This window comes from Vanessa tameamea, chromosome 23 (assembly GCF_037043105.1).
Source record: "Vanessa tameamea isolate UH-Manoa-2023 chromosome 23, ilVanTame1 primary haplotype, whole genome shotgun sequence".
NCBI classification, from domain to species: Eukaryota; Metazoa; Arthropoda; class Insecta; order Lepidoptera; family Nymphalidae; genus Vanessa; species Vanessa tameamea.
In genome coordinates, this window is record NC_087331.1 from 39,385 (window position 1) to 56,129 (window position 16,745).

Below are 16,745 nucleotides of genomic sequence, written 5' to 3' on the forward strand. Positions count from 1 at the left end.
TATGAAAACGTTGAATATTAATAAATAATTCCTACAAAATGAGATTGAACTGAAAATTATTAAAATAATTTTGTAAATATAAATTAAAAAAATCAACCATGGACGTGGAAGTGAAAATAAAAGAAGATATGAAAAAATTGGGATGCAAGTGTGATAGGAAAATAGCCTTGGCCTATCATTTGTACATATATTTAGTTGACGTAAAGCTAATGTACGACACTGAATACTGCTATAACAAAGATATAGATACACTTTACGTCGTTGCGAGATCTATTAAAAATGAAAAACTAAATATATACGTGCCAATACCGACAAGTGTGGACATATCTATTGATTTTATTAGCGTACTACAAGAGAATTTGTGTACTGTAGAGACAGGGCCAAGCGTAAATCTAGCTTTCATAGAAAGCGACTGCTCCACGGTGATTTATACATTCACTAAAGGTATAGCTGAGCGACCATCTGCTGAGAAGACTTCACAATTGAGACAGAAGTTCGAAAGGAGAACATTTATTAATGGTGAATTAAAGGAAAATAGAAGTAAGATTTTAAATGATGCTCTCAATGGTGGCTTTGTCGATGATGATGATTGTCAAGTTTTGGATTGATAACTAGGATGGAGAGTTGAGTGATAAGTGAGTGTGGAATCTGTAATGACATTTTGTTTTCTTTTAATCTAATCAGTTTCTGATATAATTTTTCAATATACTTTTGTTCTTGAGCAGAATGTTATAAAATCGACTCACTAAATTGAAAGCATACATTAACATTTCACTTCTTCTAAATGACTTTACTTGAATTATTAAAGGAGTCTCTAACTTTTAAAATATTACACTTCTGAGTTTTATAATTTGTTGAAATTAATTTATGGTTTCACCCTTCTTTAAGTGTTTTTCAATTTGTATATATAAATACTTGTTTAAATAAATTATAGTTTATTCCAATAGATAAAGAGCTATAAGTAATCATATAGATTAAGAAATATATTTAGAAAGTGTTAAGTATATTATACATTCGGCTATAACAAGTTTATAGGATTGAATGTTTTTTTAAATATTTTTGTGTTATTTTTTACAAATGTTATAAAACGTACCAAGTAATAATTATCCTTTGTGAAAAGATTTGTTTGCTTTTGAATTAAACCCATATGCATTTATTATTGAACTGATAATTGTTATTGAACAAAGGCAATCAAATATATAAAAAGATTTCAATGAAAGAAAGTTGTGTTATTTAGTTTTTATTATTAATAAATAACATAGTAGAAGTGGTACACATATCCACTCTGTATTCATATATTTAGACTTTGGGTGGGTATAGCATTGGAATGTAAACAACCATTACAATTATAATGCTCATTTGAATTGTAAACAGACAGGTTATACTTAAAGAATTACAGCCCCATCTTAAGCATAACAAGTGCCCAGGTAATTTTCTAAAACACTAGATCTAGGGTACATCACCTATGGTCCAACACTTGACCATTATTGGTAAGCAGGCCCTAATGACATCTATGTTAAAATGGGCGTCAGAATTACCAACTCTTGGGTTTTAAATAAAATCTGTATACTATCATGCTATTGTTTTACAACAACTTAAAAAATGAGTGAACAAATCTAATTGATTAGAAAAAGATAAAAATCTATGCTTTGGGCATTTCTGTACTACATAAATATTATGTTCAGTATAAAGATATAAAAGTAGTAATAAATATTGTGAATGCAATAAATGTCCTAAAATATTGATTAATAATATTTTCAGTCGAAATCTTTATTTTACAGAAAATATGTAAAAAACTTATTTCTATTCTTAATTCATATAAGGCTTTACATTATATTATTTTCAGTATATGTGGCCACTTAACTTAAAGGTACATTATTATCTATACGATAACCATAGAAATAAATTGTTCGGTAATAAAGACAAAGAAAAACTAACAAAGTACGACTTTCTTCATATCACAAAGTACCATTCATAGGCTTCTTAATCTTTATACAAATCTATTTACCTTTATGATCATAACAATGTGTGAAAAGGCGAGATCAAGTAAAGAGACATTGAATTGTATTTACATGATTTCACTATTTCAGGTTTATAAATAGTACAATAAATACATAGAAAGACCTAGATGATTAGAGGAGCTAACATAAAGTAACCTAGTTAAATTGTTCTTTCAAAAAGTCACTTGTTACAACACTAAGGATTTTGAACACATTGTAAGCACCACTTCGGTTTATTTTATAATAAATTTTTGTTGCTTTTAATACATTTGCCTCTAAAACATATCTCTGTTTCGTGAGATATTTCTGTAGACATGGATGTACTGACCACGCTTGTTGGATCCATGAAGCTGGATATTGATGAAGTTTCAACTTTTACAGCAGGATTTTCTTTTATTTTTTTTTCTTCTGAATTGAAATAACTATTTGTTGTTCTAGTTTCAATGCTTGTAACTGATTCTGTTACTATGCCTTCTTCATTGTCATCATTGATTATTTCAGCTGTTATTTCTTCAGGAATGTAAGTACTTTCAGTTGTTACTTTTACTTTAGTGATTTCAGTTTCTGTTGAAGCATATTTAGACTGTGGTGTTGTCGTTGTTTCAGTTTCTTTGATAGATTTCGTTGTATCGTTTTGTACAGATTCTATGTTATCAGAAGCTGTTTCACCAAATAAATAATCCATAAAACTGAAACCATCGGATCGATCTATACTTGCAGTTGCAATAGACGATGGCTCTGTAGGATCACTGTAAAAAGCACTATCATCCAATGTAGGATTTGGTGAGCCTGTACCTAAGTCCATATCGCCCGGACTCATTTTTTCTGCTGGTCTGTCACCGTTTAGGTCAGTATGGATACTAGATTGCAAATTGTCCTTCAGAACTTCAGCTTTAGTCTCTATATGGCTGTTTGTTATTTTAGGTATATCTATATTCGGTATTGCATCAATCTGATCATCCTCTATGTCGAAGAAATCTTTGAGAAACTGATAATTTGGCTTATACGTTGTCGCCTTTACATTATCTTTTTTTGTATTTTCTAATAAATTTTTAGAAATTGGTTGGCCAAGTTGATTTACTGCACTCGAATAGTATTGAGATTCGGCTACTTCAATTTCTTCGTTAACTGGTCGAACTTTTTTAACCCTTTTCCAAAAACCACGACGACGATTATTTCTACTTGGCACCTCCTAAAATGCAAGAAAAAGTATATTAGATAGGTTATATCGGTTATACTCTTATATCTCAAAACGTAAACAAAAGTTTTTTTTGTACTTCTTTAAACAATCAATTTTCATATGAAAACATAGCTTGCAACTGGGTATATCATAACTTAATATATGTATATCATTAGAATATAATATAACAATTAGTAGAAAATAGTCAAATTGTCTATGTCTAAATGTCATCGCCATTTGTATCTATTTTATTTTACAGTATGGCAAAAGGCTATGTTAGAGCAAAATCTATGCTGGAAAACTGTAATAAGAATGATTACTATTTAGTGTAATTAGTAGTTAGACAAGGCAATACTTAAAAGTGGTAAAAACATAATTAAGTATGTATTGGGAAGATAATATAACATTATTAAATCTTATATTTTAATTTAAATACCGAAAAAAGCTGTCAAGTTCATGTCAGAAATAATAATACAATTTTACTATCTGTTAATATATTTTCAAATGCGGTACAGTTAAACTATTTAGATTAAATATTAAAGAAGACAAAAAGTATTTTATTATATTACCTCAGTTACATTAACAGAAGTTAAGTTATCCAGCGCTGTCGTTGTCGTTTCTTCTTGAAGCGGGGTTGTGGATTTCAAAGAATAGTTTTCTCCAGAAGAAATAATTCTTTCAGGAGGAATCTCCCCTATTTCACCACCCTTGTGTTTCATTACATTACCCGTGTATTCATTTTCATCTTGTTCTTCTAAATTTTTCATAACCTCTTCGAGCATGCTTTCGAAAGTAGACATACTGTCGGAATCCACTTTTGTTACTTTACTTTGTTCAACAAAAGCTTCTAAAGTAGGTGGAATATCTGATATTTTTTTCTGAACTCTGTTATTAGTAGCAGGTGTTACAGAAATAAGTATGTCCTCATATTCATTTCTTGCTGTTATTATATCAAGTTCTTCATTTTTTGACTTGCTAGTAGTTTGTTCAACTTTTATGTCATCTGCTATGTTATTAGGATTAAAAGGTTTGAATGAATCCTTTGAAAGTTTTGGAGACCATCGGTCTGATTCTGGCGCTACATATTTGGGTCTATTTATAGAATAATTTGAGTCCTGATCTTCAGATGCTTGGTCGTCTGTTTCCAGTTTTTGATTATATCTTTCTGACAATCTCGGTCTATGGCTGTATCTGCTGTGCACATTACTTTTGACCGTTGTTACGTCTGATTCAATATCGGGATTTTCAGTCGGCTTTTCTGTAGGTCGACGTCCCCTAAATCGATTTTTTATTTCATAGGTTCTTCTAGGTACAGTTCCTTCGGTAGAAGTCATCCCGTAATTAGGCCGTCTACGACGGAATTGACCACGTTTCGTAGAAGTTTCCTGTGTAGTAGATGTAACTACTGATTCAGTTGATGGTTCCGGTTTATAAACAGGTTGTTTATAGTCTTGAAACTCTGGCCGTATATGAATTTGTTTAGTTTTTAAATCCGCTTCAATTTCCTCGATTTTCATTGTAGTTCGGCGTTTATCAAAGGCTGGTCTGTATGTTATAGCTTGAAGTGGTTTCCTTCTCTCGTTCCTTAATCGTGAAGAGTCCGATGAGGAAGATTGATGATACTGTCTAATAACTCCTGGTCGTACTCTTACTCTATTATATGATGGTGTCGTTTCTACAATATTCTCTTCTTGTTCTTGTTCATGATTTATTTCTTGGTTTGCAATTTTGGTATTTTCTTCAGCTTCAGCCGACGTTGTTATCTCTTCTTTTTCCTTAGATTGAATTTCACCGAATGAACTGATAGGAGTGTTTTGTTCCGTAATAGGATTAGCGGGATCAGTAGGTAAGTTGTCCTGATTATCTATTTTATATTCAGGGGATGTTTGTACAGAATAAATGTCCTCTTTTACTTCATCATATGATAATTCAGCACCTTCATGTGTTTTACTGCCTTTTAATTGATAAATATGATCTTCATCAGCATGTACTTTTTGTTCATATGGAGCATCAGTCACAGTATCGACAGCTGTCGTATATTGTTGCGATAAATCTTTTAAGTCTCTATTGATTGGTTCTGTTATGGAAATTTTATCATTACTGTAAGCGTCTTCAGTATCCTCGGTTTTAATAATATTTAGATTATTTGTAGAAATAAATTTTTCGGATGGTTCAGTAATGGCTTCTATGTCGGCAGTACTAGTTCTTTCCATCAATGTAACGGGGTAATTTTGATGTAGTACATCTCTTTGATAAGCTAAATCTTCTTCTTTACTACTTTGTTTATTTCTTTTTGTATATATGTCATCCGTGTCCGATGGTTTATAATGAACTCTGCCTCTGGTTCGCGTTCTACTTGATTTAGTCGTACTTTCAGATTCAAATTGATTTCTAATTGGTTTTTCAGATGTGATTTTATTTGGTTCATATCTTGATCTAGTTGGTAATGGTTTTCTTTCGCGTAAAGGCCTTCTTGTTATTGTAGCCCGAGTAGATGATTCACTAGATTCAGACTTTGTTGTGGGATATCGAGGACGTCCTCTTGTTCTAATGGGTGATCTTCTTGTTGTAGTAGAAGTGCTGCTTGTTGTTGAAGATTGTAAATCGTAAGAATTGTAATTTTCATCGTAATTGTTGTATTTAGGGGAAGATTTAGTAGATTGATCATAATTAGGTAAAGAATCAGACTGACTGATTGCGACGTTCGTATAGTTCTCATATTCTTGTTGTGAAGACTCCACTTTTTTTGTATTTTGTTCTGATTCATCTCTTATAGTTTGGGTGTTTTCGTTTACGTTATCTGCATTGTTGGAATATTGGTTTTGAGGGAATGATTCAATTTTAGTGCTATATTCATTTGTGTTAAAAGCGGGATATTTTAGGTTTTGTTTTTCTTCTTCGCGATGAAATTCTAGAGTTTTGTTTTGTAAATAATCTGGTAACGATTGTTGCATGGGCTGATACGATTGCTGCTGAGGTTGTTCTCGTTCTTCTGGTATAGTAGTCTGAAGTGGCGCAGGTGTAATTGGAATTGTTGAGGGTGATGGTGATTGGTTGATCCCTGGTGTAGCATATGGTTCTTTGTACTCATCAAAGAAATTATGATAATCTAATGGTGTGCTAAAGTGGAATGCTTGGTTTATGGAATATGGATTGTGAGTCTCTAGTAATTGACTCGAGTGAGTTGTCGGTAGCTTAGTAGTTGACGTAACAGTAGTTCTTGGCGTAGTTGTAGTATCGAACTTGTAAATGTTTAAGGTTTTGGTAGGTTCAGGAATCTTGAATCTCGTATCTTGTGGAAAGTTAATAAATTGAGTTGGGTTATATTGATTCTGCATATTGCTTAAAAAATAGGAACCACTTTTTAAAGGTGTTGATTGTGACCCAATACTAGATTCCGGGTCCTTGAATGGTCCTAAGGTGCTTACTGATTGAGGTTCTATTGAATAATAATTTTGTTCATATAAAGCCGAATTTGTTTTCGGAGAAGAGGTGGTATAGTAACTTACTTTAGGTTTTTGGGTTGCTACTTTTTGGTCTTGTTTAAATGTTGGTTCAGAATATGAATGTCTATAAATGTGAGTTCCAGTTACGGCTTTATTTGTTGACGTGGTATCCTTAATAAGTGAATTTATAACAACAGACCCTACGTGTGGTGATGGGAATGGAATTTTAGCAAATCCTTGAGGTGTATTATAACTAAGCGGGGCAACAAAAAATGGAAGTTGTCTTAATTTTTTGTCACTATTCTCAATATTGGACAAATATGGGAGTTCGAATTTGACGTAGGTATCAGGGGGCGATAATGATGAAGGCCCAATAAATACCTTTGGTGCATTCAAAGGATTAACAGAATCCAAAACTGGAACTGTATTAGCATTTTTCAAAGAGTATAATACATCTCCAACTTTAACTTGATCTTCTTTCTTTGCGTCTTGTGTAAGAAAAATTGCTAGAGGTGGTTGATGTGGTTTTAATTTTTTTGGCTTAGCAGTTGTGGATGCAGTAGTTGAGAAGGGAGTTGTTATAGTTGAAAATTTTGAAAATGGACTCACTTCATGTAACTGACTATTAAAATTCGTCAAAAATTCTTGTGAATGATATGTCTCTAAGGGTTTCATTACAGGTCCATGGAATTCTTCCGCGACATTTTGCTTTAATGGATTCGATCGATGATTCTGATTATAAAGTTCCGTATTCACTAGTTGTGCTGATGTTAGTGGACTCCTAAAGTTAAATTGTCCTCTATTGAGAGACTCTAAAGGCACATACAGTAATTGAACTTCTTCCCTTTCAACCTTCATTTTCGGTGACCCGAATGACTCTTTAGATAGGTTTGTGTTATCAAAATTAACTTTTTGTGACGATTGAGTTTGTTTATTAGCAAAATTTAATTCGCTGCTATTTTCTGCACGATAGCCATCCACGAATTTCGGAAGTTCGTGCTTATGTTTAAGTGGCTGATTAAAAGGCTTTAAAACTGGAGGATTGAGGCTCAGAGATTGTGAAGGTTGGCTGGTTTTAAAAGATGTTTCAAATTTAACCGGATTCGAACCCGTTTGCGGTCTTGCTTTTATTTGTTGAACATTGTCAAAGTTAAATTGTGGTGTAATAAAGCCTTGACTGAGAGGAAAATTCGGTTGCGTTAATCCAAATCTTAATCCTTGGCTGAATCCTTGATCAGAAAGATAATTTTGTGGCGCAGAAGGTACTGACTGAAGATAAAGCTGCCGATTAGTTGGAGAGTTATAGAATGTCCTGGAAGGAAAAGTATCCTGACTGAATCCAGTTGGTCTAACAAATCCAGCGAAGGGTTCAGATAATATTCTGGGCTCCGCTACTGCTTGTCTTTTGATTTGAGGTAAATCTCTTTCCGTGGGAACTCTAAGGGGAACCCAATCGCTAATGTCCGATGTATATGAACTGATTTGGCGGGACCATCTCGTTTGTTCTTTTTCCGCTGAAGAAACAGCCAACATGGCCAGAATGGCCAATACTTTATGCGACATCTGAAACAAATAAATAACATTAGATTTATATATAAATCGTTATAAATACTCTTTTTAATAAAGACTTCACCTGATTTCTTGGGCTACCTATTATGATGTTATGATGAGCCTATTTGAATAATCCAAAGACCACTGCATAAAATATGATCAATGTCTATAGACGTAGCGAGTGGCGAGTGTTTATTTCACTTTTGACTCATGGAAATTGTCTAGTGTATTCCTACATGGAATTGTCTTGGCTATGGATGAACTTGCAACTTGTTTATAATGTTGTATCAAGCTTAAGATGCATTGTTTAATTAACCTCGATCTCCAAGACGATTTCCTCAGAAACACAATCCCTTCACTGTATTAACATAGAATAGTTAACGATTGTTATCGAATTTACCTTGGATTAACAGATTCTATTTAAAATGAAATTAGGGTTTATATTTTTTTTAAACGCTTTTGGTTTTCAATCATATTTTATTTAGGTATTACAAGACCTGATATGTATAGAAATAAAGCACTACGTGTTATAACATATGTGTGCATGTTTATGTCATGACTATTTTTTTATTGTAATCACAATTACTTAATTATGATTACTTTTTGGTTTAAGTGCTCCCAGCTGTCTAAATTCGACCATAATTAATAATAATTTTTTCGTATCTTTTTCCTGCTCTTACCTTCCGCTACGGAACGAAAAAAAGTAGATAATATTTTGTTCTTTGTATCTATTTAATTATAGAATTGCGAATGGTTATTTATGTAGTATACAAATTTTAATAGCCTGTACTTCTGAGAAGTGGCGATGAGCGGAATAAATCACATAATAATCTACCCTCTTAAATGCTGGTAATATACTTTTCCAATCATCAACGGATAATGGTAATTCTCAGCTTTTCTACTGAAGGTGAAACCGCCATTACTGCACTTTCACTAAGACTCGCCGGATAAATCAATATGGAAAAATATCAGTCATTATTCCAGTGTGGTTATGCGGTTTGTTATTCCGTACTGTTTAATGCCGCTGCAATAATATTAACCATATAATTAGTGTGGAAATACGTAACGTTTCAATAATACGAGGAACACATTCTTCATTTCAACGAGCATGCAAACCATGTCATTCATTCGAAGAATATTTTCGTACGTCTCGGGGAATTGTTTGTTTGTTTATTTTTTATATCAGAATGTAAAGCAACATTAGGTTCATTACCCGAAATGTAATGTGGGGTAAGGTAGGTTGTCTATAGCATATAGCCAATGATTGAATTTATATTAAGTCAATTACCTAAACTTAATGTTTGCAATTTTTTTTCATTTTATGTCGAAAGTCTAAGAAAACTCGTAATGGACATAACGACGAACCCACACAAGATTCCATGTAAAGCCAACGGTTTGGTTTACATTTAAATTACACAACAAGACGATTTCCTCAGACGAGATATTTTCCAAATTCTTGCGATCAATGAATGCAACATGTTTAAATTTTTTTGCGCTTGGTTTAACGTGTTGGCATTTGTATGGTCCATGTTACATGCAATTCAGACCACCGCTAGTATTATTTCCTTTTATAAGACTAAAGTCTAAGACTAAAGACATAAGAGATGTTTCATTGGTTAGACCACGTGAATCTGGACTAAAGATTCCGTTTTTAGAACTATTCATATGCGTAATGTGTGTTTAATTCATCTACTACTCGGCGGTGAAAGAAAACATAACAAAGAAAATTTGCATGTTTCGGATGAAAGCCACAGAGTATTCACCAATTTACAGACTTTTAATTATAATCACGTCCGAGCTTCCGTTGCCTTTATAATTATGAGTCTCTAGTGAAATGATGATACCGCTGTTAAGGGGTTTCAAGCATAATGATAGTTTTGACACACAGGTTTACAGCACTTGCATTCTTCTCGGTGTACAAGAACGCTGTTCTTCTACAGCTTGTACTAATACTATACAATTTACGACGAGTACTGACGCTTTCGTCCGCGTGTCGATTGTACGCTCGAGCAAGATAATGTCCTCAAGCACACACACACACACATAGGGTATGAGGGTGATCATAATAAAACTCTTAAGATTTAGGTAAGTTAGCCCCTAAAATCAGTATCGCAACTATTCCGTAAGAACTCATTTCATGTCTCACTTAGGAAATGTTGAAAACCGAATAAGGGTGATACGATAAATTGATGCGTTTAATGTTATAATTACTAATCAATGTTGCTTCTCACTTTTTGACATTATACGATCGTGATCTGTGGTGAGTTTCGAATTTATTTCTGAATAGATTTACAGTGCGATTATGGCCTAGTATAGTTAAATGAAAAATGTAATGCAATATATCATCCAGCTAACAGCTACACATAAACTGGCGGCAATCATGGATGCCAAGAAAATTATTTATTTAAGTATTTTTTATTAGCTGGAAAGTAATACAACAACTGAGTCATACTTAGAGCTACATTTTACTTTCTTCTTTCTTTTAAAATATTATATTTATTATATTATATTACGTCTATCTCTTGTCAAATTAATTATTTGTCGGAGACACTAGATTGTTATATAATTATTTTAAATACTCTCTTAAAACTGTCTTATAATATAATATTCCGTAATAACTTTTTTATTATGTTAACGTATATTTTTATAAAAATGTTAAATTAAATCCTAATAATACTTGCAACCAAGGTCATTAAAAACTCAAAAAATAAATCTTATTTTGTCATGCAGTGGATAAGAACCTACAAAAATAATGTTAATCGAATTTAAAACGCGTTACGTAAAACGGATCGCAAGCAAGTATGTTAACGAACGTTCCGTCGCACGCAACTGCCGTCCGACTTACGCAGCGGCGCATGTCTGTGGTAGGACGTTACTAATTTAATGATTCTTGTGAAAGACTGATTGTAATTATTATTATGGAATATTACCTGTATAAATTACGATTTATAATTAAATTTAAATCGTAATTATTCTAATCTAGATACGTTGGATAAAAGTCTTATTCATTTGAAAGTATTGCCTGTGTAAGGGCCAATGGCTATCGATGAATAATAAAGAATTTAACTAACAAGCATTTTGAAAACAATGCTGTACAAGGATACGTAGATTCCCTCAGACACGAAGTGAATAGTTTTTTGAAAGCCAATATAAAGTAAAATGTTCTGTTCTCTGTTTGTCCATCTGTTTAATGAACGAAAGCACCGTGCGCCTCCGCCGGAGACATATCATGTGTAGTGTCTCAGACATATTCCAATCGACACACCATTTTATATTCATTAATTGTATTAAAATGTATTACTAATATATTCTTGTTTCGTTACTTGCAAGGAGATGAGATGAAAACGACGTGTTATGAGATGTACGCAAAGTAACATCTCCAGACACGACAGCCCTCAGCTCGACCGACTCGTTACCCGAAACATTACAACATACGAATGCAGTTCAACGGCCGGTTGTGCGTTACAAACGGTTAGTGACTTGTGTCGTAATATGAGAGATTGTGAATATACGAGTGCGAGTATCAACTGCCTTCATTGTTTCATTGTGAGTTCTATAAATATCGGAGAAGTCCATAATATATAAACGTCTCAAAGATCTTTAAAATATATGTTAAACTAATGTTGTTAAACAATGGTTACAATTAAAACTATAGAGTACGCACTTTGTGTGTAAGATGAGTATTTTATCAAAACGGTTCAAGTACTAGGCATTGCTAATGTTCGTACTCTTCGTATAAAATATAATGCAGTGTAAATAAACTTTATGGAATTATTATACAAAAAATAAAGTTAAAGTAGAGGTAGAGGAGAGATTGAGGAGAGGGGACCTGATCGCTAAGACACTGGTCTCCTCCAACCGGTACTAAGGTGGAGCACAATAAAAACAACGGTAGGAGTATAAATTACATACAAATGTATAGTATAATAATAAACATAGCTAAGAACGAAATATATATTTCAATAATAAGTAGTAATATTATACAAAATATTTTATTACTGAGAAATAATAATTATAATTTTTTTCAAAGAAGTCTCGCTAGAAGCATATTGTGATCACTGATGAAGAACGATTTGAAAATTTAATTATATTAGATCGAAGCAGACGGAAGAGTGAGTGTCCACTCCTCTGATTGAAACGATGATGATACCGTAAAGAAGATGAAGCGTATCTCTTTATGCTGTATGCCTACATAAAGATAGTTACTTACTACGACTACCAGTTACGTATCTACGTATCTATGTGCTAATTCGAAGTTATTACGATATCACAAAGTCTAACATAGTTTTATGAATATGACTACATCTTTATTTTTTCGATAATTGCTTTTTAAAAGTATCGGAACTTTCTTCACATCGAATGTCGGCCCTTTTACACCGACACGGTAAGGCACGGCCCGTCAGAGAAATCGTTAATCGGATAATGTTTCGAGGGGCAGACCCAACTAAAAGATAAGCAATATTTCGATACTTCAAAGTAAAATAAAATTTTACTTATTAAAAAAACTATTTTTTAATCTATGTGGTATCGGAGAGCAGCTACAGACATTGTGTCAATATTTCGCTCCTACAAAAATAACAGTCTCCGGGCACAAAACACCTCAATATAATATTTCACAGCTGTTCTGTGTAATTCGACTGCCTCGTCACCATTAAACGTATAAACTTTTAACTTGAAACATGAAAGTTGATCAGCAGACTATTGTTTGCATGCGATTGTGTTTGCATGACGCGAGGGCGCCGCGCGCTGGGCCCATTGTGCGCAGGAAGTTTACTGTTACTGGACCCCGCAATTTATTCTGTTGCCGGATAAACGACACTTGTGATTATAATTAGCTTATTGTTTGCAGCTTTAGACGTTCATCTGAGTCAAATGTACACCTTAAACCCCCGCTGAGACACTAACGCATTCACAACAACATATATGTTATATAATATTTACAACTATACATTGCACACAAGAGTGGCATACGCAACTATAGTTAGCATGAACTAGTCCGCGCAGGTAACTTAAGCCTATCTAATTTCTATTTAATGCTAAGTAATCACTTTCACGCCTGACTGCATATTCAAAGCGTCAGTTATTTCCTATGACCTACTTAATCTAGGAGGGTCTGCGGGGCATTAACTGTCGCCTCCTACGTTATAGCAGCATTTCCTAGGCCTATATTATTCTATAAGTAGCAGCCTGTCAATTTCCCACCAGATATGGCCTTCCTTCTTTTGAGGAGAAGGTTTGGAGTTTATTCTACCACGGGGCTCTAATGTGGGTTGGTATACATCATATACATATGGCAAAATTTCACCTCACAATGTTTTCCGGCGAACACGAGTTTATTATATATAAAAATTAAGCACATAAAAATTCAGTGGTTCTTGCCTGGATTCGAATCCGCAATTATCGGTTATGATGCACACATTCCAACCCCTAGGCCATAATACAGTTATTCGCGTAAACAAAATAATGTTCATCACTCGTATAATACATTAAATGTTATCTGCTTGCATTCATCGATGTTTCAATTCTAATTTATTCCGATTAATAATATTACCAATGTCAATTAAAATTGGCTATTTATTAATATGAATGCGAGGTATGTTGAAGACCATACGTAAAACAAACGTGGCTGTCTATTAACCTTCTTTAGTCAGTTTGCACCATTTGATGTAATTACGTAACCTAACATTACATTTGATTACATTTGATGTAATTATGCAGCTGCTATTTACGTGTAACAAAAAAGTAACGAATAGTGCATTGACCCGAATCAAAGTTGCATTACTTGAGGCTACCGAACCGACAATGAAAGAAATTATGCGGTCGTTGAACATATAGTCACTGTAGGGTCACGGAACATATGGGACAAATAATTATGTTATAATGACTATTTCTCTCTTAAAATATGCAATATTATATTTACTACCAAATAGATATGATACTAATTCGAAATGAAATGAATTAGGTACTCATCTATAATAATTACTTAGTCTACAGTAAAATAATGCTGCAGTACCAAGTTTAATAAGACTATTATTTAAAAATCAATGCCGAATCATCTGTTTTTTGTACTAAAATATTGATATAAGAACCATCATTTGAATTCAAAATGTAGGCAACACAGATAATGTCAGCTCAAAAGCACGTGAGAAATTATAATCTCACAAACATCTACGGAGGAAGGAATACAGCGGCTGCCGCCGGGCTACTGCCATATATACTTGCGTCGGTTATCGTTGATCACAGAAAAGCAAGTTCTATTCCCAATCAGTACAGCCCACGGTTGCTTTTATGCATCGAATTTAGTCGTTACTATTTTTAAGCCGGTATATCAGTAAAAAAGAAGTGAAATGACAGGAAGAATGACTGGACGTTCGTTCTAACTTGACCGAACCGGTTTCAACTAGTTTTGAGAGTTGGAGGCTTTTAGATATGAGTGGACATTTACTTTCGTTTTTGTTTTTCTTTAGCTTAAAACAATATAAACACGATTTTTTTTTTAACTTTCAAAAGCATATTTACATAGAGGCTAAATGCACGTAAGGAAATAAATGATTGAACCTACATAATGTAAATTAATATTTCACAACGTGCGTCTTATCTAATCAAGATACAGTCTTGCGTTCCACAAATAAAATCACAAACGAATGGTTTAACCATCGATTTCAGACACTGTACCTACCTACCCAGGCTTGCCACATAGCGGTGTTCTTCCTTTTAGCGGAAAGAAATCTCTCTTGAAATGCTTACGACAAACATGTTTTTATAAGTGATTTTCATCTTTAAAGATATTTCGCAAAAAAAAAAGTTTAATCCGGTGGTATTTTCAACTATAGTAGACTTTGAAATTTTACTAAAAGTGCAAAATCAAAATATTTTTGATTTTATCAAAATTTTTGTTAGTGTTGAGTAAAATGTAAAGCTACCACCATATCTTGGTCTTGTTTTGGTTGTTTGCCTTATTTATCAATGTTTTTTTTGACATGAGCTTTAAATTTTTAAATACGCCTTTAAAAATAACTGTGGCATCCTATTATAGAAATGAACACAGGGCTCCAAAAATGAATTTCGTTTGCGAAGTCGAAACTATACCGCACAGCTCTGTTTCTACTTTCTTATGCATCTTAATGAATATAACCAAAACATGAAAACGATAATCAAAATCAGTGTTTGCCCTGGCTTGATCCCGCAATCTTTGTTATTGTATTTTATTTAAGACGTGTTTTGTTTTTTGGAAATAACAATTAACTAACTGAAGGTATAGTTTATAATTACCCATTCAAAAAATGCTGTCTATCTTTTATCTATCTACAAAAGACGTGGATTATTACGTAGTCGATTTTATCCTATAGGTCTTTTGTTATAGATTTCGTTGTCTTTAGAGATTTAGGATTTTATTTTGAGTCATATTATAGAACGACAATACAATTTCTCAATTTAGAATTGTATTAGTGTACAAAATATTATTATGATAAATAAATATATTTATAATCTAATAATTTAAAATGCAATGCAAATAAATCTTTCAAATAAATTTTTAGTTCACATAATATTTGTTAAAAAAATTTGTTGTAGTAAAATTTTAAAATTATTTTAAAAACTATGTACCCTCAATTCTGTTGTTGCTCGAAATTGATCGGCTCTGCTAAAATTTGCCCTGAGGTTATAATAACGGAGATAACATATATTGTTTGCTTTCAATCATTTAATAATCAAAATATCGACAGCTTTATGAACAAACATCAAATTAAAATTAAAGTGAACGTTTTTAAATATAGTATAGTAATTTCTCATATGCAATAAGTTGATTATCTTATATAACACGGGAATCAGTGAGAAAATTCGGCTGCCAATATTTATTAAATAAGAAGATTGATTTATTGCTCGTACGTTATGTGACAAATTAATTATTTTGATTGTAAACTTTATCGAATAATTTATTCCAAAGAAATTTCCGTTTAAGTTATTATAATCTGCGGAATTTATAGTCGGTAGTCGGCCGTCGGTACGGCCGGCGGGCACGGAACGAGTTTCGGCGAAAGTGAAACTGACATGGTTATTCGGTAAAAAGTGAATTTTAATTATATGTACTACACCTTTATATTATTGTTTACTTATAGTTGGAGATCACTTTATTAAAATAAGAAGACTTTTTAAGCTGTTTGGTAAAGAGGCTGCAGGCTGTTCCAGTCGGAGTTGGTGGACAAAAGAATGACCGTCGAGCGAATCTAATTAAAAAAGTAGTTTAATCTGCTATCGGATCATCTAGGCTTTTCTATATATGTAATGGAATTTGGAACTAAAAGTTTCTTGATTCCAAAATTTCCGGTCACAGATCCATCTATTACGGGTCGCGCAATTCAACGCTCACACCCAATAAATAAATGTTGGCTTTGAGTTAAAGTAAAGGTCAGTGGCGCACGGACACTGCCCTTTTCCACGACAAATCTATTAAATTGATTAATCGACTACTATTCGTGAGAAACCTTTTGTAACAACATAATCGTCCTTCACGATTATTATTGTTAATTGTTAAATATATGTCTATGAAATATCAATTTTGCATAGAGA

The 16,745-nt window shown here is 33.0% G+C and overlaps 2 protein-coding genes across 3 annotated transcripts in view; one reads left to right on the forward strand and one right to left on the reverse strand.

Annotated features, from left to right (window-relative positions):
- LOC113403710 (uncharacterized) overlaps nt 1-16,745 on the forward strand; it is a 134,864-nt gene continuing 118,119 nt past the window's right edge. Inside the window, exon 1 of the mRNA XM_064218594.1 lies at nt 1-650. Coding sequence (XP_064074664.1) covers nt 99-608 — 510 coding nt within the window. The 5' untranslated portion in view covers nt 1-98 and the 3' untranslated portion in view covers nt 609-650. The remainder of the gene's footprint in view (nt 651-16,745) is intronic.
- The window catches only part of LOC113403709 (uncharacterized), a 34,842-nt gene continuing 19,851 nt past the window's right edge, over nt 1,755-16,745 (reverse strand). Inside the window, exons 2-3 of one of the 2 annotated variants that reach the window (XM_026644288.2) lie at nt 3,750-8,189; nt 1,755-3,192 (exon numbers count right to left, since the gene is read on the reverse strand). In XM_026644288.2, coding sequence (XP_026500073.2) covers nt 2,239-3,192; nt 3,750-8,189 — 5,394 coding nt within the window. In that variant the 3' untranslated portion in view covers nt 1,755-2,238. Of the gene's footprint in view, nt 3,210-3,749; nt 8,190-16,745 lie in introns of both variants that reach the window. The other variant, XM_064218593.1, reaches the window with a different exon arrangement.